The 16393-nt window shown below is 42.7% G+C and overlaps 1 protein-coding gene across 1 annotated transcript in view; it reads right to left on the bottom strand.

The window, feature by feature from the left end:
- Nucleotides 1–9070, bottom strand: part of ELOVL2 (ELOVL fatty acid elongase 2) — a 51040-nt gene extending 41970 nt beyond the window's left edge. Inside the window, exon 1 of the mRNA XM_063325919.1 lies at nt 8995–9070. Coding sequence (XP_063181989.1) covers nt 8995–8997 — 3 coding nt within the window. The 5' untranslated portion in view covers nt 8998–9070. The remainder of the gene's footprint in view (nt 1–8994) is intronic.
- Nucleotides 9071–16393: the final 7323 nt, after the last annotated feature.

Raw genomic sequence — 16393 nt, 5'->3', positions numbered from 1 at the left:
ACCTGATACACATCACAGGCACCGATCGGGTACCTCTTTCCAGAAAATGAATATCCTCATGAGCTCAAGTTTCCAACAAGCGCAGCAGATGTTCCAAGTCTCTTCCATTTTACTACTGTTTCAAAGAAGGAGAAGCTTCGCTTCTCCCTTTGCACTAAATGTCTGTTGTTGGGAATCACTATTTGAAGAGATGACAACTTCTTACAAGTAAATGTAATAAATTAATTACAGGACAAGTTAGAAGTAGGATTGATGGCACTTGCAGTTGATATCACTACAGATATCCTTGAAGACAGATAAAATGGGAAGATTTATCCTCAAAAAAAACCCCCAACAACAGGGCAGGGGGGAAGAAAAACTAACAGCAGACACAGAAGAAATATTTGCCAGCAAAATGTGTTGTCTGACAGAAGTGGCAAGGGTAATGATGGTAAATCTAGTTAGTAAATATCGTCGAGAATTAAGGCGTTACAGGAAAAAAAGCAGCAACGAGAGTCTTTCCCCTGGAAAACAGACTATAGCAAGAATTATACCTCTCTGTTTAAATCTGCGCGACCTGTAAATGTGGTGAGGGAGCAAACGCGCGATAGCTGTGAGAGATAAGGAAGCAAGTAAAATAAAATAATTGCATGTATTACTGGTTTCAAAGAAAATCCATCTATTTGAAATGATTTATTTTAGGAAGACGCTAGAAAGAAACCAGGAGGTGATGTCTGAAGATGTCTTTGGTACTTTTCCCAGCCAGGTATAAGCACAGTGTTATTTGAGGGCTCTAATGGAATTGAACGCTTCCTTCATTCTGATTATGGACATTTCTCCTTTGTAATTTAGATTCAGTTACCTGCAGTATTAACCTGAAGACCTGATCAACTGAATGTTGATCAAAATATATCCCAAACTGGCGTATTGCGTCAAGTGCAAGATCATTTCAGGTAACAAATTCTCAAACCTCTTCTAATTCTGGATTGATGAACAAAGCACCATAGGTGTTTAATGATCGCACTTCACTTTCCACAACACAGATGCCCATGTTGCAGCAAGTACTTTGTTATTTAGCTCAGTATTGTTAATTTATGTGACATCCCTATTTCAACAATATTGTAGACTCTTCACTTAAATAACCACCTTATTGCATCCAAAGAGAGTTGCTGAGAACCACATTTGCATCAGTGTCTAATCAATGCCGTACGTATTTGGAGGAGGAGCACTAAGGGGTGTGGGGGGGGACGTCTTTGTTAAAGACAAGAGCACATGAACCCCCAAATTTGCTGAAGGCTGGGGAACTGGTGTGTGTTTCGTGTTTTCAGCTGATCAGGATGTTCCTTATCCTACTGAGTGCTCAGGCATTGATGCGTATTTTCGAGTGCTTGCAGCACGCGTGCCGAGTTTCAGCAAGACCTAAGGTTTAATGAGCCAGAATTCTGAAATATACTTACACTCCTTTAAACTCATGAAAACACACCTGGAGGAAAAACGAGACAGCGCTGTGTTGTTTCTCCCTTCTACACCCGTCTTCCTGACGTTGTTCTCTGGCTTGGCTTTCAACTTTGCACCTTTCCATCAAAACAGTTTCTGATCTGAATTCTGCCATCTCCCAAAGGGGTCTGGCAAACAGAAGGAAATGACTTCCTGCCTGAGGAAAATAAATTATTCTGTGAAAAAAACCTGTATGAAATATAGTCCTGAGGGAATATTTCAGTGATACCTGATTTGAAATGACATTATGCTGGTAATTTAGTAAATGTAAAAGGGGAAAGAAGCGGTGCTTTTCCCTCTAGGGTAGGCTATGTGGGATATTTTTCAGTTTTTCTTTTAGTTATTGTAAGCAAAATAACTCATCTAGTCTTTTATCTTTCAAGTGGGTTTTTTTTGCAGATACTATTAAAATGCAGGCTTACGAAGTCTCCAGCAGTAAGGAAGAAATAACTGCATTAAAACCAAGAGGTTCTCAATATCACGTTTCACTGAAATGGAGAGCTACTGGTATTTTGGGGAGGAATAAGGCTAAATGCTACCTTTTCTATTTCCTTGCACAAATTGCCCATTTTTGAGCCAAGTTTCAAATGTGTTTCAGCACCAAGAAATCACAAGCTGTATCTCAGCTTTCAAAGGGGAGCATGAACATCCTGTGATGCTTTTGACACACATGAGAACAAAAATTTAAAAGAATGAAATCTTAAGAGAGGATACGTAACCAACCTTCTGCCACAAGAGAGAGCTCTGGAAAATTAAGAGAATGCCATAAAACTAGAGACGTGTTATAGTTTGACTTGCCTGGTTTTGGGGACGGATTGATTCAGTGCTACCTTATCATGGCTCTTAATCATCAAGCTTCCAGATAAAGCCAGTAGCTTCAGTATTTGAAGAGGCAAAATTTCCAAGGGTGCATCTGAGGGTGGATCCAGAGTCTTCTAATACCTTTTTCAATAGAAAGACCTGATTTTCGGGAGGAGATTTAGATTTCTTAAGTAACTCGTGTAAAATAAGGTGTCTACTATCTGGAGAGTGATGATAACTGCTGAAATCGAAGCCACCCGCATACTGGCAGGTGGGAAGCCATCCCTTGTTTCCGCTTTAAGCACCGGTAGAAGGTGGGAAGAAGAAAGGAACCTATAAGCACTTTGCAAATCTGAACTGGTTTTTGCTATGCTCGTTTTCTGATGTCTGATTTTTCTTTTTCCTCCATAAACTTGAAAAGATGAAGTTTTTGTCTGTCTTCGTGCATAGCTTTCTGTCGGTGTTAAAAGATGCATCTCCGAGAGAAGCCTAGTCAAGGTAAAAAGGTACTCCTAGGTAAGAAGGGCTGATTTTAAGCCATGGTTCAGTCTCTGGTGTAACAGCAAAGTAACACTGAAATGCTGCTCTAGGAAGGCGCATAATCCTAACAGCCGAGAGGAGAGATTCAGCTGCTCCTAGAAGCATCGCATGGGATGTCTTTCATACTAGAAAAGCTCCTGAATTTGGAGAGGAGGAGAATTTTGAGGAGCCAGTCAGCAGTGCAAATTGATTAAACTACTTAGTCCACAAAGGGATTTGAATAATAGATTGACAAGCATGTAAATATGAAAATAGACTGCATGGGTTTCTCCCCTGGAATTGTACGGACTCTTGACAAACACTGAAAAAATTGAACTGTGTACACAGTAAATCACTGTTCTGCCACAAATACCAACTTCTAGCAGATGCAGAACTCGCACCACCTCACACTTGATCTTTTAAACTGCCATAGAAGTAACTTGGCTGGCTGCAGCCAGCAATCGGAGAGAAAGTGGGTATGGATGGCATTATTTAGGGGACACCTTACCGAAAGATGTGCCAATTCCCTGACATGGAAATCACCCTCGACAACTTTGCCAACCATTCATTCCCTGCCAGCTTAGAGGAACTTTTCTTTTTGGAACAGTTTTATCTGTGCTTACAGCAAAATGCAAGAAACAAAGTGGTTTTTTTACTTCAAGCTGGCTGTGAAAATGAATGTGTAATATAGGGAAATGAAGAAACAGAATCTGATGTGTGTTTTCCAAAGTGTCGCTTGAGAACACAAAACAACATTTGAAGAGGAAAATATCTTCTAGTTCTGTTAATGGGTCCTTAATTTTTTTTTTTTCTTCCATTTGTCCTGTAAATCCTTGAGGGCAAAAACCTGGATTTCAAATGCTAATTCATGTTTTGGACACTAAAGCAGACTGGGTGAGGAGAGGAAAGGAAATGACAGTTGGTTTTCGAGTTTAATAGGGAAAACAAAGAGAGCGGGGAAGTTGTCTTACATTTCCTCCTCCAAAACAGTTCTAAATTTACCTCCTTGAAAACCTTAAATCAGGCTAATGAACTCCAAGGACACCTCTTCTTAAAAGTGTATGGAACCCCAATAACAGAGCACAGTCTGCTGGCATGGGATAAGAGGGTGCACAAACTAATTAGCTCCCGTCCTCCATTAATACCCACAGTAGGTATCCTAGAGTTTAATCCACACATAACTGGAATTTGAAAGCCCAAAACTTTTAAACCCATTATGCTATGGAAACACCCAGACTGACGCTTCTCACAAAACAAAACAAAAATGCTAATGACTGCATGGTAAGACCCTCATGACACAAAATGTCTGTAAACTGCATCGGTTATTGTCACATGGGGGAAATAAAAGCAAGCGTAGACTTTTCTTCATGTGTGTAAGTTTCACCTCCCATTAGGTTGCTGTACCACGTTGTCTTTGCTATCCGCAAAGTGATGTGAATGGTGACTACTGACTAGAATACTTCATTCAGGGAGCCCTTAAAAACTGGGAAAAGAATGGTTTTGTTGCTCTTTCTCATGCTTGGTTTTAGGATGTTTATTTAAAACTTGGTGACCCTACTTCCAACTTGCATTTCTCGCTGCATTTGGCTTTCAAATAAAGACACAGAATATGAGGTACTTCTTGTTTCATTTCCACATCTGTCCTTAGGGGAAGGAAAGCAAAATGTCTCTCTCCAGTGATGAAAACAATATTGATTTTTTTATTCTCTAATTACACATCTTCATATAGTAATTTCTGCCACATGGGTCTTGATTTCCTTCGGTTTGGGACATCTGACCCATAATATTTTATCACGGTCAGTTTTGACTGAGGAAGAGCAAATGCAATGCATTTTCAAGTCATTAGCTGGAAGAATTTAACATATTAAAAAATTACTCAGTTGTTTGGCATTGGCATCTAATCAGAGTACTTTCAGCATTAATGCCGATATAAAACTGATTATCATATTCTCAAAGATGTAGGATGTAAAGTGTTCCCTCTTCCCCTCCTAGATCTAGGATAACTAGATAGCATAACTAGCCCTCAAAAACTAAAGCGTGTTTTGCTGTTCCTTGGGCAGATAAGAAGCCCCACAGAAGATGTAAGTATTCGCTTTATTTCATCTTGAACTCAACTTGTCAGCCGTGCATCAGTCCTGTGGGTAAGATGCTGTCACTCAGATATCGTGGCCCATGTGTTTAGCATATGATAAGGCGAACCGTGGGGGGGTGTATGCAGATAATGGCTTTATAAGCTCAGGTGTTGCCAGGCGCTTACAAATTGGCTGATAAATTTGATATGCTAGAAGTCGGAAGCATGGCATTTATAATGTGGCAGAGCTGCAGGCCCCAGTCTCACAAGGTGTTTCTTCTCTTGCAGCTGGGCCATCCTTCTCCTGCCCTTCCGCCATTGCCTCACATGGCAGACTCGCCCAAGAAGGTTTCTGACTCTGAATGGCCAGTGGCACGCTTGCTTTCATCCTCCTAATGGCCCTCCCTTCTCCTTTGTCTTTTTTAATTATAAGTCAGGCTGCACCTGTGGGATACTACTTTACCAGTGAATATGAACTTCACTCAATAAACCAGCCCTTTATATCGACATTAATCTGGAGTTTACTAATACCTAAAGAAAATACTACTGCATTTTTTTTCCCCAACTTTTGAATCAGAAGTTCCATTTTAAAATGTTTGCATCTGATTAACTCTTTTCTTTAATAAAATCGAGGGATGCTATTAAACGAAATGATTGTAAAATCGAGTGCCTGATGAACAACGGGAGTCTGTTTCTTTTCACAGGTCAGAGTGCTTGTCGTGAAGATACAATGGTCAGTCTTGAAGAATCAGAGGATCTTTCTAGAGATGAAAGGAGTCAACACCAAGGCCAGCATGCCAGTTTTTTTATAAGTAGGTAACTATGCAAATGAGACACTGGATTCTTACTTCAGGTCCTGGAGAATTTTTCTAACAAATCCCTTGTCACTGCATCATGTGCAAATAGCTTCAGCACATCTTCTTGAGTTTCTGTGCAAGTATTTATGTCCCTTTTTCTGTTCTACGTGCAGTTTCTGAGCATGTTTTCTCATAGCTTACTAATTCTGCGTCAGCCCCTGCTTGCTGCCGTGGTTCCAGGTGGCAGGGCTGCCGAAGTCTGCTACCTTTTCACTCCGATGGAGCTGGAGAGATCTTGTTGACAGTGGGTGCTGTAGCATTGGCTCCTGTGCCAGGCATGGATTTGTGCTGGATTGATCTCTGTCTACAGAAAATCTCTTACAGTTTGTATGTCAATATTCAGGGGCTGGAACATTAGCTTTGCAATGCTCTTTTTCAGGAGGTGCAATTAACAAGTACTAACGGACAATGAGGCAAGGGTTTTTTTTTTTCGGTTACCACCAACAAAGGAGAGAGATTTGTTGCTGTCTAGGGCCCTTTCTGTATGTTCTGCGATCAACGTATGCCCACATCAAGCATCATACCCCGGTATGGTGGCCATGATGCTTACGGATGCTTAGAAGACTTTGGTGTCTGCCTTCGTTGATTTCAGATTACACTGTTTCTCTTAGGGAATTTGAAAAATATTCTAGCTCCTGTCTATATAACCCCTCTGCAACTGAATTATCATAGAAGTTCAGATACTTGAACCTATTAAATACAGCTTCGCACCATCCTCATGTTTATGCTTACCTTAGTGTTACCTAGCCTCTTTGTAAGCATTAGTTGCCGCGCGCTGTGCAAGGTTATACGTTCTCTTACTCCGTAAAAGTGGGATTTGACCCCATGGAAAATACACTGACAAATCAAAATTTATAATCGGTTTAAAGTTCAAGGGTGCAGCCAAATCCTGAGCCAGTGTAATTTGACCTAGATTCACTGAAGTAAGCAGAGCTGCAATGAACTACATAAACTGAAGAATTGTCCCACTGTGGTTGCCCTCATACAGTGAGGATGACAAGGAAATGTTTGAAGCCTAATGAAGGCCATGGTTTGCTGCTTCAGGAAAAAGAAGTTTCAAAAAGTTTGTTTCCTTATGCTACGTTCTACAAAAAATAGTAGCTTAACAGCCAGGATGCTGAGGAAACTCTCTCAGTTGAGTTGAAGGGACACTAGCAACATACTCCTGCTTATTTCTGTGCCACTAGAGAAGGGAGCGCTAAAATACTATTCCCACTAATTGGCCCCAAAATCTATGTTTGTCATTCATTTGCTGCTGAGACCTTTGGTAGTATTGTCCCATGTCCATGTGTGTGTCTCCAACCTCCAGGTCCACTTAGACATTGACGCACTGTAACTTTTGACCCTGCATTACTGTCATTGCAGCAGTTTTCATCAAAAGTTCAATTTTACTTTCAGTAGCTAATGCTCCAAGGACTTTCTTTAAAACTTTTAGAGCCAAAGCAAACCTCAGCCTTATACCAGTGTAAGGATTTTCCAAAATTGTCCATTCTCCCCCCAGAATATTTATGTGAGTAACAAGGCTTGTGAAATCTCAGCAACTTTTCAACACTAAGGTTATTGGAGGGGCAGAAGGGCAAAACTTGTTAACAGAAACCCATGGGTAGCTCTGAATGGTGATTTCTGGATATTGCTGCCAGCTATTTCAAGAATAGTTTCAGGTTAATTAAACAGCTCCAAGAACCAGAAATAATAGGTTAGCGATCGGTCTCAGCTATCATTTCCATTAGTACAAATACAGAGTTGCCAATGCCTGTGTTACCAATTATTTTTTTCTTGATTTTCACTAGTATAACTGGCTTAATCTCAGTCCTGGAAGGAGTCAAAATGAAATATTTTAATTGGTTCAGGCAATTTTAACTTTCATTCCAGTTGACTCTGCACAGCGGATGTTAGCTGTACCAGTTACTGATAAATAATGCACATGACCTTCTGCAACAGCAGGTGTCTTGGTAACTGCTTTCACTGTATCATAAGGAATACATTATCAATGGCTGGTATTAACTTAGGTTTTGTGTAGTTATGGGAATTTGATCATATATTTTGTATTTATGCCCCACTATATATGATAAGAAATAGGAATTCAACAACATAGTGGAAAGTCATTCTGGGGGTCCCAGACAGCATAAAGTACTGCACCATTTCTGGTCTGTTTCGATAGGGTCTTTTCCTGTTTATCATCCCAAGTCTGAGTTGATTGCAAACACATTAAATAGGAGAAAGAGATTCAAACTGACGGCAGATGGATACATGACTGAACTGGGCGGGTGAAGGAGGGAATTCAAATTGATTTTTATGCGAGGAAGGCAGAATTTACTATACAGGATGTAAAGACATTTGGAAAAAAAAATTGTTCTTAAATCATATGAAGGAAAAACTAGGTTCTATTGTTAATCAGGTCACAAGCTTTCAGCCCCACTGTACCTCAGACTTTAAGGCTGCAAAATACCTGTATAATACTGTCCCACTTTGTAAGGTCAGCGTTACACTTAATGCACTACTGTCTATAAACAGGATGAGCTCCTTTGGGGAAGTTACTATGACTGCAAAGCCACAGTGCGCTATGGGGCAATGGTCCTACTCCCTAAATAGGTGACTTAATTGTTCCACTTCAACTCTCTTAAAAGCTAAACTGGAATCTAAAACTCTATTGTTCATTCATTACATGGAAAAAAAAAAAAAAAAGAAGAAAGTGTTCCACTACAGATTGCATGATTAACACAAGAGCTTCTATTAGCATGCCGCTGGGAATAATCTGTTTATGTAACACGCTCAAGCACACCTCGAAATAGAGGAGAAGGCACCTGCTTCTCTGTAAGAACACGGAAGGGCCCGGGGGCCGTGGGCGCCCCGCAGGCTCCGCAAGCCGCCTGGGGACCTGCACCCACGGGGGGGGAACACATCGCTGGCTCCCTCCCACCACCCCGCTCCTCCATCTGCCCCTCCCCGCACGCCTCCCGGCTCCCTCCCGTCCCTTCGTCGTGGGGCGGGGGGCAGCCGAAGGCGTGTCGTGTCCCGTCGTCGTCCTCCACTCCACCCCCCCCCCAAAAAAAATAATAAATCACGCCCCAAATCTGACCCGTGGGAGCGGGTGCCTGAGAAAGAGGAGGAGGGAGGGCAGCGGGGCCCGGGAGGATCCGGGGGCACGGAGGCGAGAAGAGCAGCGGCGGCTCGTTTCCTCCCGGCGGAGGGGGGGATGCGGGGCTGCCATCAGCCCGCGGGGAAAGGAGGACAGGGTCCCCGGTGGCGGCCCGGCGGGGGGACACTCACCATGGCGGCGGCGGCGGCGGCGAGGCGCTGTCCAGGGTATCGTCCGACTCGGCTCGGCTCGGCTCTGCCGGCGCTGCCGCCGCGCCCGCGCTATAAGGCGCCGCCTCCGCCCCGGCCCCGCCGCGCCCGCCCCCCGCGGCGGCCGCGGGGCAGGGGGGGGCCGCGGCTGCTCGCTGCCGGCGGCATCGGCATGGCGCGATGGGGTTCTCCGGGTCCCCGCCGAGCAGCAGGAGGACAAAGGGGATCGGGGGATGGTGGTGAGCAACGGCTCACGGTCATAGAATGGCTTGGGTGGAAAGGAACCTTAAAGATCATCTAGTTCCAACCCCCCTGCCATGGGCAGGGACACCTCCCACTAGACCAGGCTGCTCAAAGCCCCATCCAGCCTGGCCTTGAACACTTCCAGGGATGGAGCATCCACAGCTTCCCTGGGCAACCTGTTCCAGTGCCTCACCACCCTCATAGTGAAGAATTTCTTCCAAATACCCAATCTAAATCTACCCTCTTTCTGTTTAAAACCATTACCACTTGTCCTATCACTAACTCCCTGATAAAGAGCCCTTCCATCTTTCCTGTAGGCCCCCTTTAGGTATTTGAAGGCTGCTATAAGGTCTCCTTGGAGCCTTCTCTTCTCCAGGCTGCACAACCCCAACTCTCTCAGCCTCTCTTCGTAGGAGAGCTGTTCCAGCCCTCTGATCATCTTTGTGGCCCTCCTCTGGACTCACTCCAACAGGTCCACGTCTTTCCTGTGCCGGGGACTTCAAAGCTGGATGCAGTACTCCAGGTGGGGTCTCACGAGAGTGGAGCAGAGGGGCACTCGACCTGCTGGCCATGCTTCTTTTGATGCAGCCCAGGATGCAGTTGGCTTTCTGGGCTGTGAGCTCACATTGTCAGCTCATGTTGAGCTTCTCATCAACCAACACCCGCAAGTCCTCCTCAGGGCTGCAGTAGCTGAGCAGGGGAAGAGGTTAAAGATGCTGCCCTGCATCGCCCTGAGTGTCATTGTGGGTAGTGACAAAACCGTTGGCAAGATTCATTTCAGAGGGGTGTCTATTGATGGGCCAGTTTGGGAGCGGACAGGAGCACTGGCTGGCTACTGTGATCTTGACGTGTCCCTGTTGCTTTTAACAGAGGGTTCAGTCAATAGCCCAGCACTCGTGTTTGCAGTTGAAGTTCTCTGACCTGACGCCTTGAGTCTTTCACACACTGTGACAAAGTGAGATCGATGTTGCCCTACCTACCTAATTGTGGCATGTGCCTGGAGAGCTGTCTATTAGGGATGAATTGATAAACAAAAGGTTATTTAGATTGGGTAGGGAAGAGGCAAAAATCACACAGAGCAGGAGCTACTGACCCCGTCAGAACTCTGCTGCTGATATAAAACTGAAAAAGGTCAGGGAAGAGGAGAGACTTCATGCTTGGTGGAACAAACACAAAATTTCATGCCTTCAAAACTGATTTTTGTTCTAAATGCTAACAAAGCCTCATATCTCCTATAAAACATTTATTTTAACTATCAAAACTTACTGAAAATGTTGTCCTTCTTTTCCCTTGTTTTTAACATAGCAGTCTTTGGCATGTGAAATCAAAATAATCTTTCTTAAAATATTAAAATCCTTCATTTTTCTTTTATTTGCTAAATGAAAACTTGTCAAAAATGTCATGTTCATACATGCGCTCCCATTGCTGCCCTCTCAGTTCTGGATCTTCAGAGTTTTGTTGCCCAGAGCTCAGACAACAGTCTTTCCTGGTTTCAGTGGCACGAGCAGGGGAAATAAGCTAAGGGGACCATGTGTGCTGCAGGACAGGTAACATCTTCACAAACTAAAGTGTACTTGATGTATAGATAGGCTATATTTGTCCAAAATGTAGCGCTGATGTTCCACACCTCAAGTCTTCCTTCCTGGTAGGCTCTTTGTCCATGTGCTATTTCACCCCTTGCTTTCTCTTGGGCCTAGACGCAGAGATACTCCAAAGGCTGGGAGAATGGCTGTTGTGCCAGGGCTGTCTGCCTGCCCAGAAATGATACTGCCAGAAGCTTCACGTGAAAGCGTGTCCTCATGTAACTTCTAGCCCACTTTTATAGATGCAGACTTGTTTGCTTGAGCTTCCAAATTCTGGCACGTTAGTCTACGCTGAACTGCTGTAATTCCTGAGGTTGACCTGCCAGCCTTTCCTCTAATTCATCTTTTTGATAGGTTATTCACTTAATTATTTCTGTGTTGCTACAGACTATCTTGAAATATTGAAGAGAAATACTTTTTGATATGCATTCTGTCCCCAGAGAAGTTGTTCTCTAAGCAGAAAATTGTCCTCTTTGTCCAAGAGACTACTCTTTAGGTGCTGTAGAGCAAGGAGCAGTCTGAAAGCTGACTGACAGAGAAACTTGGTAGTAACTCGGAATGCTTCAGCCTCACAATTTTTATTCCAATTTCTTTTCAGTCCAAACCGGCTGGAGTTAGTGTGTCAAGCCAAATCCAGACCTAAGAACATGGTAATGCAAAACATTTTTTTCTTTATTCCTTTTCTTTGTCTAAAACAGAAAAGAAACATATGCTCAAGTTTGGTCAAGATGTAATATTTCTAATTTCTTGAGTTTTTTGTAATTGATACATTATATTAATACTAATTAATTTATTTTCTTTCTATAGTAGCAATTTTATTTTTTATCAAAACAGTAATGTCTCCAATGAAGACACACATAGGAAGCAAATAGGATTCTGGTGGCATCTAAAAGAAGCTGTAATAGTATTACGGATATTTTTAACACCTCTCTAATGACCTGAATTTGGAGATTTAAGGGCTGTGACAAGATTTGGATTCATCTGTTTTGTATGGAGGGCGATGCTAAGTATTTAGTTGGATCCCAGGCACTGAGCGTAGCAGATGTCTGCCATGCACTTTAGCTTTGAATGGTTGCTGAACAGCATGCTCTGCTGAGGGGAAAGGCAGAAAAATAAGTCAACGTGTGGAAAAATGGAATCACTTAGTTCCAGATAAAATTCCCTGGAAACAAGGAGAGTACGTGGAGGCAATTAAGACAGGATTTCATTCTGGAGCGGTGCTGTTACACAACAACTACTCTTCATGGTGAAATACCACAGGGAGATAGCTTGAGTCCTGCTGATGTAGCGGTTGTAGGTTGGACCTCATCACAAGTTACCAAGCTTACAGAACCACAGACTGGTTGAGGTTGGAAAGGACCTCTGGAGATCATCTGGTCCAACCTACCTGCTCAAGCAGGGCCACCTGCAGCTGGTTGCCCATGGCTGTGTCCAGCCAGATTTTGAATATCTCTCCATCTTAGGAGAAGCACCTTTGAGTTGCAATGACTTCACAGGGGCCGAGTCCCACTGGGTTTGCAGCTCAGCAGGAAACAGGCTGGACCAGGTACCACTGATCCAATTATCAGTAACCCTCAACTCCTGATAAGTTTCAACCAGGATAAAGCTTTAGTTTGGGAAAGAAAAGTGAAATCAGCCATGCATCCCATCACTAATCACTGCTCTTGATCACAATCTTGTCCAAAATTTGGAATTTAAACTCAGGAATTTAAACCCAGGATGTGCCTGTTTCACTAAACTGTCCTGTCAGTGCTATCTCTCCAGCTCACTGACAAAATGTCTCTTCTTTCCCTGAGCAGATGAAAGAGGTTATCTTTCTTCTGTCATCCATTCATTTTCTAATTTTATTGGCACAGAACAATGGTTATGTACCTGAAGTGTTACCTGAATTTTTGTTAACTCTCAGTGAGTGCTTAAGAACTGTCAGTAATAAAACTGCGTGCAATCAAATCTGAGTAATCAGGCTAAAGTGAAAACACTTCGTAATTTATCAAAACAGATTTGAAAGTTTGTCCTCTTGTTTTTCTCTGATATGGTTAGTTCTTTCTATAATGTCATTTTTCCTATGTTTTTCATTTTTGAAACTATAGCTGGTGTAATATGTCTGTACAGCTAAAGCTAAAACTTGTATTAAATTGCCAGCTGTGAAGCTGTGAGGGCATAAAATAAAAAACTAAGCCACAATAAACTTATGCTGCAGGAAGCATTGAGTCGAACAATTGCGCAGCTTTCAGTTTTTGTAATAAATATTATGTTTTAGCACCCTCTTTTGGAACAAAGTAATACTGCCAGTATTTACTCTTAAAGCCTTTGCTAAAGCTGGAAAGCAATTGCAACGTGTCCAGGAAAAGTCCTTGGCTGCAGTCACAGACAGAGTTTAGTTGTGGAGTTTGGTATTTTCTAAATTGACATAAATAGAATTTTCCCGTCCCTCCTATACTTCTCATCTTTATATAAATAGTCCATATTGTTCATTTAAGTCAGCCACAATTTGGGAGAAAATGATGGCTCCAAACCAAAAGCTGAAGCTGAGTTGTTACAAAAGACCATATTTAGATGCGCTGTTCCACATTGTCTGCTCATCTCCTCTGAGGAGCCTGCTGGCGTCAGCTTGCTGGGAATTGTGGGTGGACCTGAATGGCGTCTCTCACACCCGCCAGTATTAGTGCTCAGGTAGCATACGGAGGTGCCAGTCTGAGTTCATAGTCTTGATGTGCCGAGACCTACATCAGAATCCTCCTTATAGAGCTCACAGTGTGATGCATAAAGGTGTAATGCAGAGGGAAAGGGGTGGAAGGAAGCTGTTCTCTGTACTTCTGCCCTGGGAAATAGTAACGTATTAATGCCAAAAGGCAGGTAGTGGGAGGGAGGTCACCAAGTGTATTCTGAATAGAAGAAAGGGCTACACTTTGCACCTTTCACATGAACTATCACTACCTGGCTAGCTTCTGGGGTACAACTGATAGGCACTCAGGCTCCTATACGTTGTTTTGGCTAAAGTAGTTGGTATGGTTACCATTTACACTCAAAGATAACGTATGTGCCAAGAGAAGGATTAAAAAAAATTAAGACACCATAGAACAAAATCTGCCTGGATTCCTTCAACTTGCTCTTCTTGTGTGTATTCACTTTAATGAGCATTATTTACAATAACAGCCTTTGGCAAGACTCCTGCTTCATCAACGTATGGTGCGGACGATGATAAACAAACAGGAGGCCATGAATGATGCAAGGGTCTGGAAAAGGAAGAAAGATAATCTTGTTGAAGTGGCTGAAATTCATTTTCAGGACTAGAATACACTCCTTAGATAACATAATTTCCATGTCATTATAGGAGATCATTTAGATACCTTTTTTTCTACAATTAGTCAATGATTTTATTCTTTCTGCTGTCCGCCTCAGGGTAACTGAGTGTAGGTTTGTCAAAGTGCTGAGCACTTACAGCTTCACCCGACAACAGTGAAAGCTGTGCTGCAAATAAATTAAATGCAAGGGAAACACGAGGTTTTCCCCATATATCAGCTGAAAAGGAGGCCAAAAGGGGCACATCCAAAATCAGTCGATACTTCAACTGTATATTTCAACCTCAGTCCTCTCCCTGGTGAAGGAGGAATAATAACATCCCTCACCTTGTCTTGCTGTGCAAACACAAACACTAGTTAACTGACTGCTGTGAAACAACTGGTGAGTCTAGATTCATCGTCTCTCACACCCTGAAAATAAGGCTCGTGCCCTCAGCATCTGCATCTCTCTTCTTGTCACCAGTCTTTAGCTCTCTGATTTGCGGCATTTTGCAGCCTTGCTGCTCTGTGGAAGCAGGTCAAACGGTCTGGGGCACTGGTTGGCAGAGGCCCACTAAACGCCGGCTCACCAGCCTCGTGCTGCAGTCCCTTTGTTGCTTGATGACCTGCCCAGCCTCTTTCCTCCACCCACAAAACATATCTCAATGCATATCTGGTCATACACACCAAGAGAGACAATGTGAAAAGTACGATCGGTGTTGAGCATCATAGGAAAAAGTATTAAATGTAGAATATTGATGGTATGCGGTGAGCAAGTGTTGCAAGATAATGGATAAAAGACCATAATGACATTATCGGTGAGTTTTTCCACCCTCTTCAGGGAACAGATGACGTATATTAAATTCTGTAACTCCATATTGCACACATACACATAAGGAAGTGGGTAGAACAAGCTTAGATTTGCATGAACAGCTTTAATTCTGAACTTCAGTGATGAGAAAACCTAATCTGTCCAACACTAATCTTTTTATATTTTCTCTTTTGTGTGATTTCACAGGCTTTTGAAAAATAACAATAACTCATGTTGTGTCTCACTTATCCCAAATGCATCATCAACAGCATTGGTATTGGCACAGGTTTCTGGCACATTGGTACATGAAATGATGTGTAGCAGGACTGATGTGTACGTGTTCATATAATTTAACTTTGGTCTGAAGAAGTCTTAGATAAAATACATAGAATATCATGTTCAGGGTTTTTTATTCAGATGGAAATCTGTATTTATGTTTAATTTGACACAACGGATTCCAAGTGTTCCAAATAAAAGGCTTTATTTCATGTTTTAGGAAAAATGACAAACAAAGACTATTCACCAAATCGCTGGAGGCGGAAGTGTTTCTCCTTTTGTGTCATGGCTTGGTTAGTGTGTAACACCCGCAGTTACCCCTTGCCTATGCCTGTGGGGTTTGAACTTTTACCTCCTATTTAAGTGCTTCAGCCATTGTGCTAGAAAGTCTTTTCTACTTGCTTGTTGTCTGTCCTGAGGACAATTTCAGTAGTTCATCCATACTGGCCTTAAGCAGTCTGGGTCCCCAAGACCAGAGGGAAAGTCTGGAGCATGGAAGATTTACCCCTGGTGGAAGAGGACCAGGTTAGGGAGCACCTAAACAAACTGGCAATCTGTAAGTCCATGGGGTCTGAGAGGTTGCATCCACGGATGCTGAGGGAGCTGGCTGATGTCACCGCGAGGCCACTCTCAATTATCTTTGAAACACAGTGGTGACTGGGAGAGGTTCCCGAAGACTGGAAGAGAGCAAGCATCACTCCTATCTTTAAGAAGGGCAAGAAGGAAAATATGGAGAACTACAGGTCAGTCGGCCTCACCTCAATCCTGGTGATGGAGAAAATCTTCCTGGAAATCATATCCGAACAGATGAAGGACAAGAAGGTGATTGCGAGTAGTCAACATAGATTTATGAATGGGAAGTCATGCCTTATCAACCTGATGGTCTTCTACAATAAGGTGATTAACTTGGTGGATGAGCTAGAGAAAGGGAGACTTTCTTTACGGTCTAGAGAAAGGAATGTTTAAATAAATAAAATTAAGGTTTTCCAAGCTGAACATATGTCAATTTAAAGGCTGTCCACCTGCCCATTTTAATATGAGAAATCTAATTGCTACCTGTTTCATCTTTATTTCCTAGTATGTTGCCTTGGATGCTATCAGGTATATTTGATCATATATATATAATCCATGTATATGGGCCACGTATATTTATCACTCCAAAATGACTTCATTCCAAAATATTTTTT

This window comes from Chroicocephalus ridibundus, chromosome 2 (assembly GCF_963924245.1).
Source record: "Chroicocephalus ridibundus chromosome 2, bChrRid1.1, whole genome shotgun sequence".
Lineage (NCBI taxonomy): Eukaryota > Metazoa > Chordata > Aves > Charadriiformes > Laridae > Chroicocephalus > Chroicocephalus ridibundus.
Note: the sequence above shows the minus strand (reverse complement) of the source record. Positions and strands in the feature narration are given on the sequence as shown.